We start from the raw sequence: 27139 nt of genomic DNA, 5'->3' as shown, positions 1-27139 counted from the left end.
GAAAGAGTACTTACAACTTCGGGATGGTTCGATTTGGAACCGAGAACCTCGACGTCGTGGAATTTGATGATTTCCACTCCGCGGTTCTTCGCTCTTTGGCGGGTCGCGGGTCGGACGTCTTTGTAGACGATTAGTTTGCGGAGGCACCGAGGGGAGCGGTCCAGGAGGAGGTTGCACTTCTGGTCGTCCTCGCACACGACGACAGAGATTTCAGCTGAAAGGAGGTTTTTCAGTTGGTTTTACAATGTTACTGCGAAAAAGTAAAAAGTACATGGGTTCAAATGGGATTAGAGTGTTTATAATAGTAGCAGTGATTGTACCAGGACTTAAATTAAAAAAAGTAATTTGGATTGAGGTCACTATAAAATGTTTACACTAGGAATACCAGAATAATTTTTTACCAGATTGTACCAAAATGGGTCAAATTTGACCCGTTTTATAAATAAGCCATTAAAAACATGTTTCAGACATTTTTTATTTTAACAAAAACCCTTTTATTTATAAGTAACGAAAAATAATAATTTGATACAAAATAAAAGATATAAAGAAATCTTTGAAAATGGTTCCGCCAACGTTTTTCGTCCAATCACTCCAATCTGAAAAACAATATCACGCAATGTAAAAATATTACGACATTCATTCGTAAGTAATTTTGAGGTTATGTTGTTACAAACCGTCGATTCGAAGAATACCACAACCGGGTCAAAAATGACCCATCAATGATTATACAATCACATATCTAAAAGCGCAAAAATGAGAAAAATTGTATTGGGCAATTATAACAAAAAATGTGACTTCCAGGTCATTTTTGACCCGGTTTGTGAACTCCAAGTGTTAAGGAAAATATTTGAAAATGACAATTTATAGTAAAAAAACAATAGAAAAAATTCTAAGTGAAGCATCGTCTCACCTGACGAGCCGCCATTGCTTAGCAAAGAAACAAAAAAGGTTAAACAAGATTTAAAAAAAAACATTATCATAGATTAAAGTCCATTAAAAATTAAAAAAACCACCAAAGTCACATTTTCCTCGATAATTGCTATCGGCAACGCTGCCTAGTGGAAAATTTGGTGAGAAATTTATCAGGGGTTCGTGTGAATTTTGTTCTGGGCATGTTTAAGTAAAAATAATATGAATTAATAAATAAATGAAACGTGTTGAGCAATAATAAAACAATTTGAACGAAATTCCAAGCAATTGAATTTTATTTTAAATCAAATAAATGTCATAATTTATGGTTACCAACATAGTATGAAAAAATAACTACTTAGGGTTTTTTAAATTTTACCAACCTAAAGCAACAGGTGGTGGTTTTTTGAATGGACTTTAGAGTACTGTTGATCTGCTAAATACTCATCACGAATTATTAAATAAAATAAATGAATCATTTTTGAACCATCTGATGTGTTGACTGACTTGTTCCAATTAGAGTTTATAGCGTCGCTAATACGCCTGGTTCAATAAATATATTATTGGAGGGTTCCTTTGTGGCCTCAAGCTTTTCACTGCCAGTTGGTGATTTGATGCATTTGATTGTTGAGTATTAAGAATAAAAAAACAAACATTTTCCAACTATTATCTCGTAGTAAAACTGTTACGAACACGCAACTTGAAGACTAAAAATAAACACAAGGTTTAGAAAATTATTAGAATCTAATTTTACTACATCTTTACGAGTACTACAACGATTGTACCAAAAAACAGTAATTTTGTTTGAAGGGTAGGTATAAAATTGTCTACTTCCGGTTAAATAAAACAAAAACATTGTTTTCTGAATTACATATTTCTGTCTTTATTGTTGACTTTGTACTCTTATTCTTGGTCGTGTTGTTACATTTGCTTTGGAAGAATAATCACAGTTTCAATTTAAATTACTCAACGTTTCTATTGCTTAACTGCTAAAAAGAAATGAAATAATCAAAGTTAGTTTATTTTTATTAACACAATGGGAACGTTTACTAAATATTAAGTAAATTAAATTTACGGTCTCGTTTGAGCTTTATTTATGCATACAAATATTTTTGAAATAAAAATCAACTGAATAAACAACTGGAGATTATTATCAACTTCTAGTAATTTACTCATGTATTGATTTGGTTTTATTGATGAAACAATAATTATCTTCATGCTTTTAAAATAAACTATGCCAAAACAGAATTCTAAATAATTATTTTGTAAGCTATCAACAGTTTTAAAAAGTCACTATAAAAAATACCAAGTGTTGTGACAATAATACGTCAAGCGCAAAAAAGACTTGATCATCTACGCTTCGATCATTGACCCAATCAAAATTTCTCAAGACAGAAACATTTAATTTAAGTCCATTGTCTTGTCCCCAACATCACGCGAAATTGTTTTGAAACGGTGTCGTTGCGTTTTCAGCTGTTACAAAATTTAAATTAAATTGGACCGATAACAGTGGAGAAATTCACTTCTTCAAAGGGCAATTCAGTTTTGAAACAAAAAATATTGTACGAGTGAGTGGCGCATATAAAGCGACATCTATGATAAAATCTCTTGAGAAGAACAATACATCTGTAAAAAAATGGCGATAAACTCTTGTTATGAATGACACATTTAATAACAACAATCGAAAACATGGTAATGAGATAACCCGAAGACCGTCGAATTCTCCAGATAGTTGAAGAATTGAAGATTCGCAGAGATTGTCAGCGAAACCATTACTCGTTATTACGGGAATAGTCGGAGTAAAGAGAGTCAAAGTTCAAGTCATTTGTTTTCTTGAACTTTGAGCGGATGACCCGGAAGCAATTTTTTATCGAATAGCAATTAACGATGAAGCTATGATCCAGAATACAAATGTGAGTCAACGTAGTACTTAAGAAGAGCGAAAAGCCATCAAGGAAGTTTCAGGTGCAGTGGATGTTCAGAAAACCTTTGCTGATATTTTGGTTCCACAATGCATGTTGTTATTATTATGCAGAGCTCATTTTTCGGTCGTGCGAGGTCTAAATTGAAGGAGACACGAAGAGGTAAATTTCAGAGGCGAATTTTCCGCTCTACTTCACGCAGTTCAATTTGTAAAGCCGTATGGGAAGCAGGGTTTGAAAAATCAGTCATCTACCTTTCAACCTTGACCTGGCTTGTTGCGTTCGAAGGGTTGCAAACACTTTATGACAAGTCTAAGAACAAATCGAAATCAAAAATAGAATTCCCTTAAAGCTTCTTCGTTCCGCAATTTGGGCAGATAAACATCTGTCAAAAATTCTGCAGCGTCCTAATCCCATAGATAAAATAAAATAGTATAGAATGCAAACCAGATTAGAAATTTTGTGGAAATGTTTGCGCGCACCTACCACAGAGGGCGTATAGTCGGATTTTAAACTATGATTTTAAATAAAATAAATGTTTTCAATTGATGTATGTATGTCACTTTTGACATTTTATGTTAAAAAGTTTTGAATTTTGAATCGGGACAAATTGTGTACAATGGCGGACAAAAAATTTCGTCCACAACTGTCATTCAACTCACGTAAGTTATAAAGCAGCCTTCAGGAACGAATAACCTCACTTGACATGTTGCCATGTTTCAATCAAATTGTGTCTATGTTCTTATGGGTGACAGTAATAAATTTCAAATTTTAATTTGCAAACGTCAATCATAATTACAATAAGGGTTAAACTACACCCAATTTTTGTAAAATGAGGGGAAAAGGGTGGCCGGAATAGTACTTTAATTTTTGATGAAATGTCAATAATGCCGCACATTGATTACGATATCAACGCTTACGAATTTCATGGTTCCTAGACGGATAAAAAAACGTATTTGTTTTCGATATTTATGGATTATGCAGAAAATGGCAACAACCAATATTTTTAATGTGTGACCACAAGAAAATAATAGATGACGAAATTATCAATAAAATGATTAATACATATCTCCATATTTAGGTGTGTTTCCGAAAGGAATAAATACCATTTTAAGCGGTGTCAGTTCGCGTCCCGTTTTTGCCCATGGCACTGTCTGCACTCTGCACTATCATTGGCCGGCCAATGAGCGGGCTGCGTTCGTGTCGCGTTTTTGGTCCCAACTTTCGTAAAAGTAGGTGTCGCAGGCCCGGCCCACTTTCGTTCACGCTCTAAACGTGTTCGTTTCGTTCACTCCTCCCTCTCTCTTTATAAAAAAGACTACGGCTCCGTAAAAGCGAGCCAATCTGCATCGAGAGGCGGGACCCAACCCGCTCTTTCCAGAGTCACTCAGGCGTGTAAGAAGCAATTGTCCACAAGACAGCCGAGTAGTTGAATATAAAAATAAAGTTTATAATCAAGCTCTAGCAATGTATAAAACATTGAAAATAAAAAGAAACACCTAAAATGATATTTTATTTGTGTTGTTATTAAAGGAATAATAAAATAAAATGGAATCTGGGGAAGGAGGTAAAAATCACGAATATGTTTTTCAAAATTTCATAACAAATTACTTAAAAGTCGTCTATTACCGCTTTAATTTAGTTTATGAAATTAGACTTCTACTTCTAATTAAAATAGCATTGAAACAAATTCTAAAAAAATATCAAGATTTGTTTATAAAATAAAATCAATATTTAGAATATAAAAAAATCCATAAAAGTCATCATCACTGGAAATTTTATTTATTGTTCAATTAGGAGAGAAGAAAAAAATGTGATATAAGAAGAGTTGGACATAAATAAATAAATAACCAAAGTCGTGTCGGAGATTGATTCAATAGACTGCGACTATCGTCAACTGTCAAAACGAAAGTAGGTTATGTTTGTCAATACTGTTTATATTATAATAATATAATCAACAAAAAAGGAGATAGGGACCGGCTAGGGGGAAAAAACCTACTTCTGAAAATGTGTGGCATATCTTCAATCAATAAAGAGAGATTTTGCCGAAATTCCATCAAACAAGGTTGTGATTGGTAAATACAGTCCCCATTTTTTTTATTCGTTCTAATTTGGAAAATAGGGTTTTGTGCAGATATTTTGTATTCTGGAGGGAAACAATTTTTTAAAATAGCCTGTGCGGAAATGTCAAAGTTGATAAGTAAGAGTTTATTAAGAAATGCAGAAATTTTGTTTTCCACAGCTGTCCTTTATGTCTTTTTGTTGTATTATTGGGTGTTCATTTAAATTTATCCTCAAAGTTGGCGTCGAAGAGTCACGGATCAGCTCTTTAAATCTAACCTCACTTTTTGCGTTGTTTGTGTTTTTACTCTGCAGACTGATGAGTGGTGCGTTCACAATCGACTCTTCAACGCCAACTTTATTAAGGATAAATTTAAATGAACCCTCGATATAAAAGCCAATGAAATATTTTTTTAAATTTTTTAAATAACACGAAATACGAAAACAACAGATAATTCAGAAAGAGTCTAAATTCATGAGGATCAAAGATCAAAACTAATTTGTAAGTGGTACTGCGGTTTAGAAAACCACAATTTTAATTTGAAACACCTAATCACCATATAGGCCACGAGTTTGTTAACTATTTGGTACGTCAGAGTTGTTTCACTGTTGTGTGAGAGAACTGGGCGTTATGGGTCAAAAGAGCACAAAACCCACGCTCTAGATTTTTCCCAACAGGAACAAGTACTGTGTCTTACCTTGTTTAATAATAAAGGCACATGCATCGGGACCCAGAGTGTCGTAAAGCGGTACCAGTACCATGCTGTAGCAGTACGCCGCCTGCTCGGTGAGGATCCACTCGGGGCAATTCTGCGAGTAGATCCCGATGAAGGTGGTACCAGGAGCGAGTCCCTGCGCCACCATCCCCGAGCCGAAGTTCTTGGCCCTGAGAAGGGCCTCGTTGTAGTTCAGCCATTGGTAGGGTTTGTTGTAGGATTCCCTCCAGCCCAAACAGGGACCGTTATCTAACAGAGAACCAAACATAAGCCACCAGTGTCTCGGGCCCCTTGCCAAGAATTTCAAATTTATCACGATCGTGCGACTCACTCGACTCTTTCGCGCCTCTCCTGAAGGACTCGTAGAGGGTCTTGGTGTCCGGGAACACGTAACTGACGAACTTGCCCTCCTTGGCTTCCTTGTAGAACCGCGACACCCGGATCAGCTCCGGACCCTGGAACAGAACGAACAAGCGTTGGTCCAAATGTGGAGACTTGGGGCATCACGGCGTTGACGCCGTGACTGAGTAAACAAACAAGCCAATTTAAAGCGCGACCTTATCGAAAAATAGCCGGAATTTAAATAGCAACAATCGACGGACAAACTGTTAAGCGTTTTATTGCGGTTAATAAAAATATTTTTACGACGGACGAACGAGGTAACGAAACCAGAAGTACTCATTCATGATTTATTGCACCCAGCTCACTTTGTAATTGTAGGTGTCTGATTGGTTGTTGAGGTTGATGGGGATGGCAATAGGGGGCACGGTGGCACAACAAGTACACATCTCGGCGACTGTTCAGATCTCAAGACTCATGACAACGGTGCAACGAATTGTACAATTCGACGGTATTTTTATACTCATTGAAAGTTTTAAAAAGGGTCCACTTAGTCACACTTTGATTTGGCTTAACTTCAAGACCACAAATTTTATGTAATAGCTGAGGGAAACCGCTCGGGCCGCAAGAATCACAATTTTTTTTTTTCAAAAAATCGTCGGCAAAATTTTTGTCACGACTCGGCCGATTCCCCAAAACGGACACGCTTGACACTGAACACTTCTTGTTTTTGTGTGTTGATTTGGGGTCTGGACGCGCGACGCCTGGATGGGTACGACTGGCGTCCTGAAGGATAAAAGCGGACGAGAATAGTCGTCGCTCATCCCACTCCCGCTGGACGCACAACGTTGCATCAAGTTGACTGTCCGAAAATTCCTAATTAATTTTCTAATTAAAGACACGTTCAAGGGCGCAGTGATTTGTCGTTTGTTGTGGCGGTTCGGAATTTTTCGGGGTGCGAGTTGCCGTGTGGGGTCGAGCATCGAAAAGCGATAGTCTGCGGGTCCGGTGGTTTATGGACAAATAAAATTGATGGAGAGGGCCCTGGATGGGTACGTAAAAATTATCCGCCAGAAATATCTAAAAATGTGAATGAATTTAGTAGATTTGATGTTTTGAAAACGGATTTTTCTAAAAATAAATAGGGACGACGTTTAGAACTGGAACGATTGACTGCTCACTATCGCAACAAATAAATTTCTGCATTTTATTAGACAAAATTCTGTTTTTATTAGGTCGCCGTGTACTGTCACTTTTTGACATCACAATATAGACGTCACAAAATGGAACATCTGTGGCCGGCGGTTGCCAAAGATTTTTTAAGATAAAAAACAATTAAAAGGATGCAACGAGTTGACACTGCAGTTCCTGGCTCCTTAACAGTGTTTCCAAAAATTTTCAAAAATAAAGGAAACATTTTGAAAACTGTTGAGCATTCCCATTATCATTGAATTTTAGTGGTTTTTGCTCACTGAAAATAGTTGGCAAAGATGGCAATTTAATCACTAGTGAGGAAATAATATTTTCTCACTAGTGAGCAAAGTGAATGTTTTGCGAGTTTGTCGATAGAGGGCGCCAAATATTTTGTACTGAAAGTTTTTTTAATCTGTCTTTCTGAATATTAATAACTAAAGCTTGTCTGATTTTTGACTTATTTAAATTTTTAAGCTGTTATTTAGAGTTCAATTGACGAAAAAACGTGAAATTGCTTTGGGTAAACTTCTGGGAAAATTCATGCTACATGCATTATGTGTTGGTATCACTGATTAAACTAAAATCGACTTGTACGGTTGGGGCCCTCGCCTTCGGCTCGGACGCCCAACTTTCGTATTCGTTAATTAAATGCACTACTTGGCTTACTTGTATTGAAAATAGCTATTTTTTCAAGGACTTTCATAATCATTAACTCTGATCACTTTTAATTTGCAGAAAACTTGTAGGGTAAAAAAATATTGTATGAATGAATTATTATTGAAATAAGTTAAAAAGTGTCCAAAACGCCCTTTATCGCTTTTTTATTCAAAAAGTAGTTTTTGACTGGAAGCTCATCGCTCTGTGGTGATCTAAACCATTTATTTTTACTTCTTTCAACGGGTATTGTTAGAAAATGCCATCAAAATTTGTAATTTCCTGTTGGGCGAGTCAGAACCAATAATTTTGATTTGGTGGAATCTATTATTAAAACACTTATTACATTGTTTAAACACTTTTGTGATTAAACCTCGCCTACTAAGCATAAAAATTCAAATTAAAGGAAAACCTGAGTCTTTTTACGAGATATCAACCGCTTTATTTTGGTTCAAAATAGTCCTCCCAAAATATACATTCGACCTTGATTTTTTTTTTGTCGCAAACAATTTCATCTTGGACGCATCATCGACGCAACGAAATTCTTACCCAAAAACCAAAAATGATTGGAAAAACAGGATATCCATATTTAGTTTCTGAAGAAACAGAACGTTTTACGCAACACTATGATTACTAAGTAGCAAAATGCTGTTGCTGCACTGTTCTATCATTAAAATGCCTTTTATCTACTTTGATAGGAAGTTTTGTGGAAGTACAGATTAATTTTGAAAACGTGTACAAAGATTGTAGATATCTTGCAAATACAGGAACTGAAATTATGATTATATCGGATGTTCATTTAAAATTCCTGTCAAACTTGGCGTTGAAGAGTCGATTGTGAACGCACCATTCGTGTAAAAACACAAACAACGGTAAGATTTAAACAGCTGATCCATGATCCGTAATTCGTGGTGCGTTCACAATCGACTCTTCTACGCCAGCTTTGACGGGAAATTTAAATGAACACCCGATAGATCATTGTTGTACTATCAAAAAATGAAAAATAATCAAAAATCAAAATTATTAGGATTTGCTGCATGAGCGTAATTCCTGTGAGTGTAGTGGTTGATGCTAGTTACAAGAGTAACAAAAAATAAATAAAAAATGAGTGTTTATTGCATAAAAAATATTTCTACAGAAGTTTCTCATTTTTTCTACATTCACTGTTGTGCTTTGGGTTTTTGGAACATTTTGGTCCATTGGCACAAATCGTTGCCTAAGAAATAAAATGTTTAAATAATTAGTATACTATTTTGGAATTGTGAAAAATTATCGCAAATTTGTCTTCACGATTATGCAAACTATTTAACCTTTCTGTCAAGTAAACGCGAGAAAAGAATTCATCATCACCTTTTTAATTTATCTTTCGGAACATAAACATTACAACTTGAATAATTAACGAAGTTAAAAATATTGTGACATCACATTTGAGTAAAACATCATTTCCACTAAAACATAACACATACTCTTTATCTCTATAAAAGCTATAGAAACATTTTTTACTTTGATCACAGGGTATTGTATATTTTTTTTAATTTCATAGTTTACAATTTCACTCTTACGTTGATTTATTTTGTTTATTCACATTTTCTAAAAACAAAATTTATCAATTCAAAATTTTCAAAAAATGGGGTGCAAAACCATGCAAAAGTTGTATTTGTAAAAAGCGTTGACATCAAGTACTAATGTGTCTTTTCAAAAATTGTTTTCATAATCGTAGCTTTCAAAAATCATATTTTCAAAAACAATACGATTATATCGAGTGTTCATTAAAATTTTGAAGAGTCGATTGTGAATGAACCACTCGTCATAATTTTTCAAACTGCAAACGCAAAAAGTGAGGTTAGATTGAAACAGCTGATCGGAGTTGTAATTTGTGGTGCGTTCACAATTGCTCTTCAAGGCCAACTTTGACGAGGAATTTTAATGAACACCCGATACTTCTAATAAGTGATTTGAATTATTATCAGTTCGTAGTTGCGTTGTGCATTGTTGCTCTAGCCGTGACCTTGACCTTTTCAAAAAATTATATAATTTGCAATTTTACCTCCACTTCAATTGTTGCTGTTTTTCACAAAAACTTCTCAAGTAATGTAATTTTTCCACAGATTTCTAACACTAGAAACTCACAGGATCGAGAATATTTTGTAAAATTTTATTCAACGGCTTCAACAATTACATTTATGTGAAGAATTCAGAGTTGATCAGGATGTTATAGAAATTCTTGATCAATTTTTTCAAAAAAATTCCAAATTTATAATTTGCCCTCAAAAATCAACCATGCTCATTTTCCCCCAAAGATGTTGATTGATACATCACTGTTAGTAAAACCAAAAATAAAACAAGACTGTGATGACGTTTGTTGTTTAATAATAATTATTAATAGACTGCAAAAGCTCATAACTCCATTGTTTCTATTTCTAAAATTGAATCAGGATATCTAGACCTTCTTTAAAAAAATTACAAAATTAGCAAAATTAGCAAAATTGCCATTTACATTCAACTGCTAAACATCGTTCACGTTGTTCTGGCATAATGGGAGGCCATGATTTATTTTTTTAACGTTGGACCAACTGTTTGATTTCTGTCACTAAAATGCCTGACATGTTGCTGAATTTCCCGCGATCTGTCAGTATTCTTCTATTGCAAACTAGTAAAACTGACAACAATGCACTAGACATTGACGCTATTTATAACCTCAAACTTAGAAAACATAACCTAATTCAACAGATCAAATTAAATGCAAAATTTCCTTGGCCTCCCATTATGCCAAAACAACGTGAATGGACTTTATGTTTTCAAATCTTGTTGATCTATTTTTTTGCGAAAATGAAACAAAATAATCAAAATTTTTTCGACCAAGCAGGTCTCAACTTTCACACTGAATAATTTTGTTTTTTCTTGACGACATCCTCTTTTCGATCCCCAGTTTGGCCTCGTTCCAATCGATAATCCCCGCGTTCGATCTGGGTCAGCTCCGCACGGATCGAATTCCCGAATTTTCGGCCCGTCCCAAATCCGAAATTTCACTTTTATCCGCACGCGCAAAAATCAAACCACCGGTCACGAGCTCGAAAATGCTGTCCCGATAACAGCACATGACATTTGCCGATTTGGCCCACAGCCATCGAGTGTTATTTTAGAGTTCGGCGCGTTCCAGCACGGCTAATCTTACTATTAGTGACGTCACCTTCGTAGCCGTTATCTCATAAATTCGCCCCCTATCCGGCGGGGCACCGTTACACCAAATAAAAAATATCACCGAAAAACTTACCGGTTCGACTAGGCATTGTTCGTCTAGAGGAAACAATGGTTTTTGGGAGGACGGTCTGCTGGCCAGGTAGAATGCTGAAGCCGCTGCCACGCCGGTGAGGGCCAATGCCCCCGCGCCTCCGCCAATGTAGTGCAAGTACTGCTCCATGTCGTCCACTGGAACAAAGGAGAACGGTGAAGAAAACACCAACGAAAAACGCTACATCCTTCTCTTCGTCTCTGAATTTTCAAAATTTCGTATAACGGGGTTGCAATTCGAACAAATATTTGCGTTTTTCTTTAAACAGGCGATCGTATCATAAATAATCTATTCCACTATTTGTATTTTTGTTTATTTTAGTTTTAAAAAGAGCGGCAGTAAATTTAGAATAATTAAGTGGCAACATGCCACAAAAATTTGTCACAGGTGTGACAATCCAAATAAAGTGTTCGCACACCCTGTATATAGTCTAATTGCGTATGTTGTTATAAGCTCACGGTTCATCAATAAAGCAATTTTCCGTTAGTATTTATTTAGGCAGCCGCCAAAGAAATATACACACAGGCAAATTTCCAGTGTTTGAATTTTCTTTTTTGTTTGCTATTTTTCAAAATTTTACCAAGTGTTTGAAATTATATATCTAATTTGAATATACACTGGACATTTATACACATTTCGTCAGTGAGTTGCGTCTTGACCAAGAAAAAAAGTGTGGTAGGTTTAAAGACGATTGATTTGTAACTGTTTAGTTTTTCGAAAAATCTTCAAAACAGTCCTCTTTCTACACACAATTATGTTTACGTTTTAATTACCTTTAATTCAGCAACGCACTGACAATTATAACCAAAGTTTAATTTATTTTTATCTCGAAAACGAAGACTTTTATTAGATAATTTTTGTGCATGAGTTCTACTCATCCTCACCTATTACCAGTCTTTTTTGTACTAGTAATTAAAAAAACACCTGTATATGCATATACAGGGTGTATTTGAAATACGTGTGTTACTTTTAACCAGTGGAAGAACACGCCAATTTATGAAATTTTTCTCTATAACATTTTGCAAAATTCGCACAGGTTTTCCAAGATTTTTAGCCCCCAATTTTTGCTTTGTGTGATTAACTAGTTTCAATTTTTTTGTAACCATGAGAATTTTAATTTTAATTATTAAATTTTTTCTATAGCAATGTAGGTAACCTTTTTGACATGGCTCAGTTTCTATCACAACAGAAAATTTTTGCCCCTACCCATAGGCGGGTATACATTTTTAAACTAATTTCGTAAAAAAATCAAATAGAAAAAACTTTTCATTGAACAAGCTCTGCTACGCATTTTAGATACACACTGTATAGTATTTCCTTTGAATTTTTCAAATTTTAATAAACTCGAATTAAAAACTAATTACAATCTTGAGATGATGATCCCATTGGCGGTACCGTAACAAGAATTGAAATAAATTAAACACCACGTTAGGTAATGTTCAATTTTTTTGACATTAACTCTCGTAGCTTGATTTTTGCGCCGCCACTGGTGTCAGATTTTGATGACTCACTACGCTCTTCTTTCTTTGGGCGAAGTTTACCACCATAGGTTTTTAAATTGAGTTTAATGTAAACAAACAAAGTCTGAATTCGCCGAAACGGAAATGGAACAATACACTTTGTTTCGACTCAAAAGAGGAAACACTGACCGCTAAATTCCAACGGGGTTTAAATCTGGGCTGTATGGTGTGAACCTGTTGCAAATCACCCAACTTTACATTATGGCAGTTTATCAAAATCGCATGTTTTACAGGATGGCTCGCACTGCTTTGTGTTCGTTGTTTGCAATGTTAAAAAAATAATTTTAAAATTTGGTTTGGTCATACTTGACTGAAATTTTGATTTTGGGAGAATCTTTCTAATTTTTGCAATTTTTTGAAAATCTTGGATCGAAATGAAAATATGAAACAGTGCAGTAGGAGTCCATTTACTGTTGTGGGTGTTCAGTTATCTTCATTTACGACGGAAACAACTCACTAAATTTGTCAAAATTCCATTCAAAACTAGAATAAACTGGAAAAAGTTTTTGACTTGCTCAACTTTAAATGACACATTTTGAACAGCTGCGGTATCTTGATTTTTACACAGTAACCAAACTACATATCTGTAATTTTACAGCACGGAGTGTGTAAATCAACACGAAAATTTTAAGTTTTCAGTGACCTCCAAAAAAACTGTTGGTTTTTGTTAAAACACTCCCGCTTCGCGGTCGTGTTTCAATCTAAAAACCTCGGGCTGTAAAATGTAGCCTACCGCATTTGTAATGTAAATATGTATTTAAATAACTATTTCGATTCGATTCGATACAGTGGGCGACAAGCTTTAATTTTAAATACAGGGTGTTATTGAAAGTTGTACAGATATTTTAATCACGAGCTACTGGCTTCATGTAGAAGTGGGAAAAAATATCTAAAAATTCTGTCAAAAAATAAAATGACATTTTTTGAGCTACAATTTTTTTTTAATTGCTTTTAGTCTTCTACGTTGTCCTACAACCTCGTAGGTAAAATTTCGGCACATTTTAAAAATACACCCTGTATATCATGTTTTATAAAATGTACGCCAATGCGAAGTAACCTATAGGAAATATGTTTTAAAACAAGGAAACCGCATTGGTGTACGTTTTATAAAATATGATATACAGGGTGTATTTTTAAAATGTGCCGAAATTTTACCTGCGCGGTTGTTTGACAACGTAGAAGACTAAAAGCAATTAAAAAAAATTGTAGCTCAAAAAATAAATGCCATTTTTTAAATTTTTTAAATATTTTTTCCGAGTTCTACATGAAGCCATTAGCTCGTGGTTAAAATATCTGTACAATTTTCAATAACACCCTGTATATACAATAAGAAAAATAGTCTATTATCGATTATTTTGTCTCATAGATTATAAAGTGATCCGCATATAAAAACCATTGTTTGGATCCGTCAATAAGTAAAGATAGAATGGAATGGAATAAAGAGATATTATTATTAGTCACCACTTTCAATGGATTTGTCATATTCACAAATCATTTCACAATGAGTCGTAAATCCAGCGCTGACGATACGAATTGATGTTCGTAGAGAACAATGTGAAAAAAATGTATCTACAAAGAAGTGGCAAAATCTATTGTTGTAAATGGTTTTTCGGATTTGAAGAGGTTTTTGTCGTGGAGAGTAAATGTGTTGAAAAGGTCAAAATATTATCTGCGAGGTAATAATTAAGAATTGTTTTACCAGGAACTGAATGACAGAACGCAAGTTGTGAGGTATCATTTTTCGCGTTGTAATTACTCGGCAGTACATATCTGGTTTCAACCCGGAGTTCATTGTTATTCTAAAAATAGGTAGAAAGTAGGCGACTCTAGAAGGAATAGAAGTGAAAGATGCGATTTCTTGTGTTATCGTAAAAAGCGGCGCCGGGTCAATACACCAAAACAGCCCCGATGACCCATTAATAAATCGTTCACTCACTGTTCCTCCACCTGTGCCTGTTCTTGTCGTCGTCATCCCGCTTCTTGCGCTTCACCTTCTGGTGCTGCTTGATGAAGCTCTTGGTCCTGAGGATGATCGCGTCCATGATCGCAACCCTCGCGCACTAACAACACCTCATAGTCCGCTCCGGAGGAGTCGAATCTGGTAACGGTGAACGCGAGTGAGAGGGGGCTTGCGCCCGGCGAAGATTCGGAAGAGCCGCACTCGGATGAAGAACCGGAGGAGTGTGAAGAGCGGAAGGCCTCTCTCCATGGACCATATCACTGCGGCACCACCACTCGTCGGGCACCAGGTGCGAAACGAGCGGCAAAATTTTCGCCTTCCCTCCACTTGTACCCAGATAAAGTTTATCGAATAATTCGGACAAGGCCAATAACCCGAGATCGATCGTCGATCGTAAACAATCTCCCTATCGGATGTCGGCACCGCGGTACCACCGACGAAAAGGCGGTACCCGAAACGACGCACGGTGGTCCGCACTAGCGAAAAAACGGGAGTACCACAATCGAAATTACGGTACCGGATTCGACATACGCCGCGGTACCATTGCGACAAGAACTGGAACGGATTCAGCTGCTGGCGAAACCGAAGAGATACAAGGTTGCCCATGCGGAAATGAATAAAAATAATAAAATCGCGCGACCCACATAATTTTTTGCCGAGCGAGGTCGTCGACCCGAGGCTATTTTTAGGGATGCAGGACCACGGCGGTACCCACGGGCGGTACGTTCGGCAAGGTACCTTCGTTGACCTTGTTGGGACCGGTCCGTTAGGCGCCGAAAACGGGGCCATCGCGCTCCCGGAATTCTGGCTCTTATGCGCTGGGACCAAAGGGGGGCGCCGATGGTCGGCCACGCTGGTACAGTGACCAAGTGAACAGGACATTCACCTGTTGTAGGTGTACGTTAATAACTCACGGCTGTTTCCTGGAGGGGCCGAGACCACAAAGGAATTCTCTGACATACGGGAGTGGGAGACATGGGTGCGCGCTGCCCGCTTTTTGGGTCACTTAGTCATGGCGGGCGAGATTTTTGGCGCTAAACCACCTTCCACTAACAAAATCACTACCATTAGAGGCGCCCATTGTTACTCACATGCGTGGAGAGGTGAATGTGGAGCGACCGGATTGAGAAAATAACGGACATGATTCGCCAAAATTACGACCACAGCACCGATTGCGGTGGCGGTGATGGAAGAAAAAACAACTGAAACGAACAAAGAAAAACGACAACTCTTTACAACGCTCGCTACGTTTTCTTTCCCTTTTCAAATGTCGTTGTACCCAAATGGTACTCTTGTGTAATTAATGAAATTACTGTTTTACTCTTTATGTCACCTAGGTTAGTCCAAAAGGCTTTCTAAACTTGCGTTCTTGCTCTTTTTTCATTCATCTAGAATTCTAGATTCTTCATCAAGAACAACATCTTTTTACTTAATCCAAAAATATTCAAAAATACTTTCGTGATTTTGAAAAATATTTACTACTTTTTCTTTTCTTTTCCAAAAATTTTGTTCCAAGGTTACAGTTCCAAAAATATTTAGTGTGTAATTTTTGGTTCGTCATTGGTGACCCCGCGGGTCCACCCAGACCCGAAAATGACCCCCGCCATAGCGCAAAACATCTGAAACAACTGACTTGGCGTCAAACAATAAACAACTCTCTCAAGTTTACGTTTACGCGACCGGAACGAGCCACAAAGAAACAAATTTTCTAATTAATCGCTAAGAAATTATTACAAAACGGTTGCTCGCACTTATTGGAAGAGAAAATGCAATTTATAAATTTTTTTTGGCACCCGCTGAACCAGATGCGTCCGTTCAACGTCCCGCGCGTAACTTGGACATGACATTTATTGGGTTACAAAAACATGAATGGGCGACCAACGAATTACATAAATTTTTCACAAAATTAGAACAGAAGAGCTATTTTGGAAAAACGAAAATTCCAACTTGGTGCTCGAAGACGGCGACGTTCGATTGTTTTTTTGTTGGCACTAATTTGCTAATTCGACCGACCTCGTGGCTCCAATAGAAACGATTCAGGTAAGAGACAACTTTTCCCACCGCAACAGTAAAAATGTTATCCAATGCGTGCCATAAAAAATGATGATAAATTGTAGCAATATCGTGATAGTAGATAGATAGGAAAAACAATGTTTGGAGGTTAAGCAGTTTTTGAGTGTATGACTTTCTGTGCGTTGCCCCACGCGCGGCGCCGCCACTGTCCCGGCGATGCAAATACAGTTAATAAACAGCATCAGAAATAATTTCCACGGTTCATTGTTATGATTTAAGTAACGGATTTGTGCGGCATGTGCGTTTTTACATCATCCACAACAATCGGCCCACTTGTTTATAAATCAAAGAAGAACGGTAGACTCAGACAGAGGTGATAAGATAACGGGATGAATCAATACAAATAGAAATCGAAAAGTGCACTCACTTATTAGCTGGAACATCTTGTGACGTGTTGTGTCTAGTTACAGATTACAATGGTTGTTTGTTTGTTTGTTTCGGTAGATATAAAGGTCGCTTTTGTGTTATCAAATGGTCATAAAACATAATAACAAAAATTCATGTGAACATTAGTAAAATACAATGTGTGCTGGAAATTACACAGATCAATCATGTGCATGTCATTATCTTTTCGCTTATCTTTGGTGATTTTTCCGGTGGTTGCGTCGAATCGACCTGATTCGGAGCCGCTTGAACTGGGATAGACGGCAGTTGGTGATTTGCCGCGGTATTGATTGACGGTGATTGGTATTGTTGGGGCTGACAAGAAAATTGCAGAAGTGGTGATCATTCGAAGCGATAATAATCTTGGTAACATTTGTGCAGTAATTGACACCGCTACTCGATGACTGCATCAACCATTTTCCAGGTTTCAGTGGATTTTTTGCAAGCGGCAAAAATGAAAATGATCGAAGTGATGAAATCACAGTTGAGTTATCGAAATGGCCCATAAAACTGAAGATTGCGTTCATTAAGTGGATCATTCGATTATTTTCGAATCAAATCAAAGGAGCCGATAATTAAATTATACGACTTTTGGCAAAGCTTTTTGTACACAGATTTTTACTGTTGTTTGGTTTTTAACGACGAAGTGTCTTTGTAGGCACACCGGTTGCATTCTCGCGTTGTTGACAAAAAATCAAAAATAGTTTAAAGTAAAAATGGGAAAATCAGATAAAGTAATAGGAATAAACAATTTGTAAACAGGCTAAGTCATCAAAATAATTAATGAATTTAATTGATTTCGCGGTTGACCTAATTAATTCGGTCATTTGAGATAATTAATTAGATCATCCACGAGATCAACCGCCAGGTTCCGCGAAAACCGCGAGATCAACCAAATTAATTAGGTAATTCGCGGGAATTAATTAGATCATTCAAATGATCAACCGCGAATAAGTAAAATACAATTTTTGGCCTTTAAAAACATTACAGTCATGAAACCCATTACTGCAGACACAAAACAACAGCAAGAAAGTGTCATTTACCTTTTTAGCTATTTACATTACTATCTTTGATTATGATTATTTTTGTTGTCACAAAACTCACTTGAATTTAACACAATACGAGCTTGGTCGCAAAACTGGTGAACCATTTTGCTTCTTCTTTTCTAGACATTATCTCTAAGTGCGTAAAAACGCAAACAAAAACACATTTATTTTATTATCCGGCACAGTAAAATCTCTAAATCGATAATCGCGTGTCTCTGAGGACACGTCGAACATCATTAAGACAATTTCAGTCGTTTACCTCGAAGCGGAACAGATTAATTTTTCATTAAGCTGGATCAAAGCTCTTCCAACACTTTTAGTTCTTTTAGTAATTGTAGCAGTTACACAATAAGAAGAATTTTTATGTAAGTGCATTTTTTGTACATTGTTATTATCATCATTATAGTTAAATGACGGGTCAGTAAAAATAATTTACAAAGAGTAGAAAATGTAATAATTACGGCACTCTAATGCAGATTGAGCCAATGAATTAAATAATACATAATAATAAAATCATCGGACGAAGATTGTTGAATTCCCAACAGGTTCTTAAGAGAAAAACCACGTTTTGTTTGCTTTTGGTATAATTTTATTAATATGTATCGAATAAGATATACAGGGTGATTCAAAACGAACACAGCAACTACTAGTAGTTGTACAAAATACAGTGAGAAGAACATAAAAAAGTTGAAAAAACATTTTTTCTCAGCTTCAGTTAAAAGTTACAGGGTGTTAAAGTCAGAAATTTTTAACCAAAAATGTTAAAAACATTTTTTTTTGTTGCAATTATGTTAGACAGAGTATTAATTCAATTGCGATAACATTTACTAATTAAATAATTTTTCTTTTAGTCCATTTGCTTTTTTAAAAACCGAAATTTAAGTCAATTAATCATGTGCTCGTAAATGTCAACAAAAAAATAGAAATTTGGAAAAATAAGAAAAAACAAAAAAGCATCAGGAAAATATTTGTCCTAAGCAAACATTATGTTTGTCTAATTACATGTGTTACATCATTTGCAAATAAAAAAATAGTACAGGGTCATGATGGGACCTCTGGGGGCACCAGGAGACGAATTAATATAGCTACATTAAATTCCAACAGCTATTTGTTTTCACATTTCCTAGCTTTGATACATTTTATATTCGTAAAAATGCGTCGTAACTTGATTTCACAAGGTTTTCGTCTTGTGGATTTTGAGGTTAGAAACTTAACGTTTAATGAACCCACAACAATTATAAAGTGAAATGTTAATAATAAAAGGAATTTGTCAAAGTGCTGTGCTTCTCTCTTCTTACTACAACCACAAAGACAGTTGCTTCTTCAAAAGGTGGCTTTGGTGAGATTTTTTTATGTATACTGTATGTAATATAGATCAATACGTACAATACAAAGATGTGATTATGGGTTAATACTTACAATTGATTTATCTTATAATGAAAAAAATTGAGGGCTTCGTTAGTTAAGAAAAACAAAAATCAACTCGTAGATTGACTGTCATGCATGAATATCACTGAGAAAATAAGTTGTGACACATCTGTCAATAAATTTGTAGACGTCTAGTCTGAATGGTTAACTTTACTAAACCACTTGCAAAAATAACTTTTATGGTCTCTTTTATTTTACTCTTTTTAAATATGTACGCATTTTTTACAGAGTATCTACTTACCGACGATTAAAAAAACCATAAAGATACGTTTCAATGGGTCATAAATTATTATTTGATTTAATAGCTGAAAACACCATCGTGCCAAAGTGCTTTTTCCACGTTTTTCGTTTTATTTCTCTGATAAAACACCTTTAGATTTACGTCATACTTTTTACTATCGCCAATTCCAGAAAATACAAAAGTGCATCTTTATAATTCTTCAAATTGAGTGTGTTAATAAATGCCTCACAGTAAATCATGATCGTAATGTATAGTTGGTTGCAAAAAAAAAACTGTCAGAATAAAACTGACGCATTTTTACAATTTTTCCATAGTGTGAAACCTTCTTACGACAGATAGAATTATCGTCAAAATTCAATGACATTCAAAAAATTATTTGACAAGAACTGTCAAGTAGACAAATAACTGACAAATTGATAAAACCAAATTTACACTAGGAACATTTTCATTTCCCGTTTTTTTGCAACCAACTGTACAGGGATATTGTTAATGTTCCGTACATCGTAGTTGGCTGAGAAATTTGCCACCTAGAATGCATAGTGTACTGTATTATACAACGTGATCAAGAATGACTGAATCGGTTGGTAACAATGAAAATTTGAATGATTTTGGTACCACTGTAATCTAAACGCATTTCCGGTTGTCAGCTTTGACAGTCAAATCTGACATTTACCATCAAATCTTCATTTTTTTAATACTTAGCATAAACATAGCCAACATAACCTATTTTTTTAATGTCGTGTTAAGTTAAAATAGCCGGTCAGTGCCAATTACGACACAAAAAAACACCAATATTTTTCAACTGTTTCATTGTTGAGCACGCTGTACCATATAAAGTCAAATTGATGTGATGATTGCTCCACGAGATAGTCCTGGACATTTTTTTTTGCTAAATTAACTAATTCAGGACACCTTAATTAACATTTTACACAATGACAAACAATGAAAATTTCACAGTGACAAGTGTGATCTGTCAAATGTCATATTTACAAATTCAAATTCAGAAGGGGCGGCAAATCGTATACCGTACCATTACATTTGTAATAATCTTGTATAAACAGTGTTTTCATCCTCCAAATGATGAAGACGAAACACACAAATCGGGAAATTACAATTTTACACTAAAAAGTGTGTTTCATTTACCTTTGACACCGACAACTTCGCTGAGCAAGATTCCGTTAACAACGCAATATGACATAACCTCAAAAATTTTAAACATCATTTATGTGACTCAGTTTTAGTTTCACAATTAAAGCCGTGCGAATCAAGCTTGAAGGCGACTTTTAGGGTTAACAAAGCTCCCAAATTGTTTCGCTACATTTCAAACTTGTACAGGTTTTAGAAGATTTAACTCTATCGAAATGGCAAAGCTAAGTTAAGCAGCTTCCAAAATCTCCAAGAGTGTGTTACCTCATATAAATATCTATTCTTGCTAAGAACATGACTGTTTGTGACTATAAATATGTAAAAAGAAAAAAACTAAGAAAGGCATTAATCATATTAATTTTCCCTCGAAAAAAACTAAGAGGCATATTAATTTTTCCGCGATGGTGGCATGTTTCAGTAGGATAATGCTATACATACCTTAGGGACACACACAATATATGCTAAAAATCCGAATTGTTGTATTACGCAGTACATTAATGTGAATTTTTGAATTGTAAATTTTTAACAATCCTTTTTCGTCATCTTATCTGTGTAACAATCAATGTACACCGAAAACTGTACATATTGTTTAAATATTCAAAAAGTTCAAAGTTCATCCGTTCGTTGACGAAAGAGCAAAAGTAAGTGGCCATAGTTTTTTACGAATCATTTCTGACCTGACCCAATAAGTACTGTTCCTATTTCGGAAACTAATTTGAAAATCCACTTTACTTAATACACATTTCAATCTTGTTAGTTGAAAGACTTGGATTCTAAATCGATAACTGAAAGCTTCCGAGAAGCGTGGAAAGCGTCATGTGTATATCTGGTTCCATTACCATATGTAAAATAAAACAAGTTGTAGTAGGCAGTAATTTTCTCGAAACAGTTAACAAGTGAATAAAACCAAATGGCGGGTCACAATTTGACAGATTTGTTGTACAATTTTGGGCGAACGTGAACTGTAAACTGAGAAATATGGCGTGACAGCTGTGTCATAAGATGTTGACAGTAACATCCCCTGCCAGATCGCAGGAATATGGGTAAGTGGGTCAACAGGACCCGGATGACCTTGTCTCAGTTGTGTACCGGTACCACATTCTCCGGTTGGATTTCCGGGAGTGTGCTTGGCCGGCCGGCACGCCAGCCGGATCCGCATCCACCTAACCTGTCGATCATAACTCACCGATTTTCGACACGTCCATCTTCTGCACCAGCTGCACGGACATCTTCGTCGCATTGAGAAAATAACTCAGACCGATCATATGTAAATTGGCATCCGATTATCACAACAGAAACATATCACCCGTTAAGCAACAACAAGAAATCCGGCCTTAACAACGCTCCAATCTGGAGCACTCCAACAACTCCATAACAACAAACGACAAATCGCAAAGCGTCGCCTCTTCAATTAACAACAATCATCGAAATCACAGCAGTATCGGCTGCGAAGCCCGGAATTTTAACCACGCTTTGCAGTGTTCACGGTCAGACTGGAAGCACCCCTGACGGAACGCAAGGGTGTAGAGAGGGAGGTGGTTGCGACGGCTAATTAATCGATATCCATCAAATTTTCACAATGCGAGATTGTCGACGTAGCCGTCGCCGCTTATTAATAGATACTCGCGGCGCGAGTGGTATTCGACGCGATCATTTCGCGGCCTTGAACCGCCCCGAAAATTCCCATATATCGATGGAAAGGAAGCGCCGATGAATTATTAACCGGTCGACATTCCAATTCTGTTGTTACATAACACGTCCGTCGATTCTTACACAACTTGAGCTGATGGCTCCCACCTTTAGCCGACGCCATGCGATGCTTACGACAGAATGTGAAGGCGGTGACGTCACATTGGACTAGGTCAATACTGTTCGGTTTTGTAATAAAAGGGCAGATCCGACCTTTGTCATATTTGCATAATTCAAACCGCGTGACAGGATTTTTTCCGCACCTTCGGAAAAATGCAACGGAAAATGCAATCGGCGTGAGCTCCGGTAGGGATACGTTACATAATTTATTGACGACGGGCCACACTGTTTGTCATTGATTTTCGGCATGAATTATTCAGTGCGAATTAATACAATGTATGATTTTTCCCTTCTGAATTAATAATATCGACAGCGATTTCAGCCGCGAGAGCCCTCTGGGCGGCCTGAAACCGAACCACTTTCAGCTGCTGAAACGCAACAGGAATCTGCAAAGTGTCAGATGGGACATAAACAAGTTTCCTGATGGAAATGTCACTTTGTGGCAGGCATGACTAACAAAATGGGTTCTACTTACGCTAGAACTTTGTTACTGACAGTAGATCGGAGGTTTCGTGTTCACTTAACAATAGCACATGTCGTTCTAGACGTTTATTTATATCGATAAGCAGAAGCATCTACAGTAGATAAGTCCGATTTAATCAGCTCATTTTCCGAATGGTTGCTACTTGTTGAAACTCAAATCAGAACTAAACTGCCGTTTTAGTTATCTACACAAAAAAGGTTTTGTTGATAGTACGCGGCAGCATAATCCAAAACAAATTAAGTGAACGATTAAACTAGAACTTTCCGGTTTTCATTCCAATCGGAATTCTAGACAGAACACGTCGTGGTCAAAGATGAATCTCTATTGGTGAGGGACTGAGGGTCATTGAACAGTGATTTTTCCAGTTTTTTTAATCAAACGTTTCAGGATGTGCGTCTATTCTTTTGGACAGTTTTAATCTTCTTATTTGATTTTCGATTTCAGTAATAAATAACTAAACTTGTTTGATCTGTAGCTTTCGGCAAGATAAAAAAAATGAGAAAGAGAAATACGTTGTGAGAACCGGAGTGCTGCACTACATTCTCACAGTTTCTACGATCTGTAATTTCTTTGATCAGATATTTGATTAATTAGAGTGGTGTGGCACGTTTTCAACAGTAATTCTTGTTATCAATGATTTGATACGATCTCATTATAGACAGTGGAATTTAAATTTAATTGAAAGTCGATACACGTGTAAATATGGAGTCTAATCGAGGCTGTACAGACAGTGGCGTAGAAAGATTTTGGAATAGTGCAGGTGTCAAGGTTATCAAAAGATTTCCCTAAAACAGCTTGTTTTTGTGCTGTTGTGTTTTGACACTGCTTTAGAAGGCCTTGAAATTTCCCAAGATTTTTTATTTTTCTTTTAAGAGACATTTTGCCGGTTGCGTTGTTATTCAAAAACAACTTTTTTCGGTTCTGTTCAATTTTTCCTTCAAATTTTTTCAATCACATGTAATACAAAAAAACGATACGAGATTATACAGGTCATTATGAATGATTGTAGTCGAAGCAAGCGATGCTCATGTTATGAAGTTTTTGCCGCTCTATTCAAACATAACTGTAATGTGGCGTGAACTGTCAATAGTGTCAATTGTGTGAACGGTGTGTGTTTACTTATTCACATAATTTTGATCATTTTCATATGGAGCGGCAACCACAAATTTTACATTTAGTTTTCACGCCATTTTCAAATGAACTCCTGGGCTGAGTAGGCTTTGGAAAAATTAAACCGTTTAGAACAGTGTAAAGTTTGAATTTCCCGCTGTTAGACACGAATGATATTTGTTTATGTTTAATCGGGACATAATTAAACATGTTTGTTTTCAGCAAAGGGTTTCCTTAGATATTTGTTTCGAGAATAGGAATCGTTACGTTATTCTATTTTAATGGAAAACACTGCAAAGAAAGAAAAAAAGTAAGATATTTTTGGCTCAAAATTTTAGGTTAGCTGTCAACATGCTTCAATTAATCTACGCTTTAAAAAAGCACAACAATTGACGGTTTCCAACGCCTTCCCAGCCCAGGATTTCATTTGAACGCGCGATAGAGTAAATTAGTTGTGTTTTTGAAATAGTTAATCACTTAACGCAAGCGCAAGCCTTAAAGGAAAAAGCTTTTCAATCAAGAATATTTTGCAACTGGATCTTAGATCAATATAATTTTAATAACGATTTCACTGAATAATAGATTATATCATTAAGAGTAGAAGTGAGTCTTTTTGTGCTAAGCCCAGAGATTGGAGACCGAGACGAAGTCGAGGCCGCAACTGGGCGAAAGAGCCCAGAGAAGTGTGAAGAAGTAAAACGAAAGTTTAATTGTTTTTTTTTTAATTGTACAAATATTGTTTATATTAATTGTAAAATGTATTATTAGATTTAGAAGATATTCTTCTTTTCTGAATTACTGTACAACATTCTAGTTTAAATGTGCAGTCATCTGTTACATAACTGTAAATAAAGATTTTTTATTGGAGATGTATTTTTATTGCAATAAATTCTATGCTAATAAATTAAAGTTACCTCAAGATTACGTAACTGGTTATACAGGGTTATTATAAATGATTGTAGTCGAAGCAGGCCATGCCCATGTTATGAAATTTTTGCCGCTTTCATGTGAACTGTCAATTTTTGTCGCTGTCACTGTCATTTTTTAGGTGAAAAGTGTGGTGATGAGGATTTTATTTATTTTTTTATAACCCTGTACTTGTCAACAAGAATTGATTTAATGAAGTGGGTAATATTATCGATTACCATTGATGAGATAAACTGAAGAACATTAATATCCACTTTTCAACACTGTAGTAATAAAATTTGTTATCAACTATTTTATTTACAACTTCTTATCTCAAGGAAAAATGGTGTATGATTACTTAACCCATTTCAGGTAACAGTTCCGTAAATAATAAATTGTTGTTTTTCGCTTCAAATGAATATGAAAAAATCATGTAAAAATAGGGGAGCGTCCCATCATAATTAAGAACTTAAGAAGATAGTCTCGTGCTCATCCTCGGTTATTTTTAACAGGTATAATTCTTTGATAAAGCCCCATCAACCCGCGATAAACACCTAAATGGATCTCAAGTGTTTTCACGGAGGCAGTCGTCTCGACGCTGAAAATTTTCAGTTTCACAAACAGTGCCTTCAACAACAGACCAACCATGCCAGCCACTTATTGTACTCTAGTTCTCGTTATAACCTTCATCTGGGTTTGTTTATTTCTCCTGTTGCGAAACACCACAATATCGAACACCTCGATCCAACTGAACATCAACCCCGCCTCCAAGCACTTCTCCCCCTTGAAACTCAAACCCACCGAAAGCTCGAAGAGCAAGAACAAGACCTACCACGTCCCCAAATTCATGCTGGAGTTGTACGAGAAGAACAAAGTGAAAAGAGACAACGCGACGCGTCCTGATGTTGTCCGCAGTCTGATTCCGAAACATGCTGGTAAGTGTCCCTAGATTGTGTTTTGGGGGGTAATAAGCCCGATTTAGGAGCGATCAGCGAAAATGAGGTTGTGGAAGAGTCCGACAATCATCTTTTGATCTTCGATTTGCCCAATTCGGACGAAGAGGAACAGTTTGTAAGCGCCGAACTGAAAATTTTGACTCTGGTCGAGATTAAATCTGATGTCATTTCCGGAGTTGAGAGGCAATTGAAGGTTTCTATTTATGACGACGCAACTAAGACGTTCTACAACCTAAAAAAAATACACGTGTATCATTTGAACAACACTTGGTTGTCCTTTAACGTGACTCAGGCAGTTGTCAAAATTTTGGAGAAGCGCGGAAGAGAAAAGTTTCTCAAAATCGTGATTTCGGTCAGCGCTTTTTTGCCCTATTACCAAAAAGGTGACAACAACTTCAAGTTGTCTCTGATGCCGGTCAGGGACGATTTTGACCACGACTATCCAGTCCTGCTGTTGTCCTATTCCTCCAACCATCAAAGAATCACTACTAGGAAGAAACGAAGCATCGAAGAAGACTACGAGGAGGAAACGAATAAAGTGTGGGATGACGACACCAGTAAAAAATTACAACAAACAAAGAAAGCGAAGAAAGCGAAGAACAGTTGCAAACGGAAACCACTCTATATCAATTTTTCCGAAATCAATTTCGACTTGTGGATTGTCCAGCCTCCTGGATACGAAGTAACGTACCAGAGATGTTGAAATGTGGTACTGATGATTGTTTTCCAGGCGTACCAATGTCAGGGGAAGTGTTTTTATCCAGTTTCGCAACACTTGAACCCCACCAAGCACGCCATCGTGCAAGCTCTGCTCCACAGCGTTTCTCCCTCCAAAGTTTCTAGATCTTGCTGCGTCCCCACAAACCTAGACTCCATTTCTATTCTCTACGTGGACAACAAAGGGGTACTTACGTATCGGTACGCTTACAAAGACATGGTGGTGCTCGAATGTGGTTGTAGATAAGTCCAATAAAAGTCTGCAGTGTCAA

The 27139-nt window shown here is 36.4% G+C and overlaps 2 protein-coding genes across 8 annotated transcripts in view; one reads left to right on the top strand and one right to left on the bottom strand.

The window, feature by feature from the left end:
- Window positions 1-23321, bottom strand: part of LOC138138206 (long-chain-fatty-acid--CoA ligase 5) — a 25256-nt gene extending 1935 nt beyond the window's left edge. The window contains exons 1-5 of one of the 6 annotated variants that reach the window (XM_069058001.1): window positions 23170-23321; window positions 11070-11224; window positions 5940-6063; window positions 5591-5857; window positions 15-214 (exon numbers count right to left, since the gene is read on the bottom strand). In XM_069058001.1, the coding sequence (XP_068914102.1) occupies window positions 15-214; window positions 5591-5857; window positions 5940-6063; window positions 11070-11216 (738 nt within the window). In that variant the 5' untranslated portion in view covers window positions 11217-11224; window positions 23170-23321. Of the gene's footprint in view, window positions 1-14; window positions 215-5590; window positions 5858-5939; window positions 6064-6315; window positions 6728-11069; window positions 11225-14543; window positions 15111-17007; window positions 17292-18067; window positions 18334-22071; window positions 22313-23169 lie in introns of those variants that run through there. The other 5 variants (XM_069057999.1, XM_069058002.1, XM_069058000.1 and 2 more) reach the window with 5 other exon arrangements.
- LOC138138210 (bone morphogenetic protein 10-like) lies at window positions 6866-27139 on the top strand. 2 transcript variants are annotated; one of them, XM_069058007.1, is made up of 4 exons: window positions 6866-6999; window positions 25707-26129; window positions 26177-26832; window positions 26881-27139. In XM_069058007.1, exons 2-4 carry the CDS (start codon window positions 25841-25843, stop codon window positions 27112-27114), a joined length of 1179 nt encoding a protein of 392 aa, XP_068914108.1. In that variant the 5' UTR covers window positions 6866-6999; window positions 25707-25840; the 3' UTR covers window positions 27115-27139. The 2 variants fall into 2 exon arrangements, with proteins under 2 accessions (XP_068914108.1, XP_068914107.1); XM_069058006.1 differs by lacking the exon at window positions 6866-6999 and adding an exon at window positions 23511-25566.

Source organism: Tenebrio molitor, chromosome 9 (genome assembly GCF_963966145.1).
Source record: "Tenebrio molitor chromosome 9, icTenMoli1.1, whole genome shotgun sequence".
Classification (NCBI taxonomy): Eukaryota; Metazoa; Arthropoda; class Insecta; order Coleoptera; family Tenebrionidae; genus Tenebrio; species Tenebrio molitor.
The sequence above is the reverse complement of the archived record's forward strand: the minus strand, read 5'-3'. Positions and strand labels throughout refer to the sequence as shown.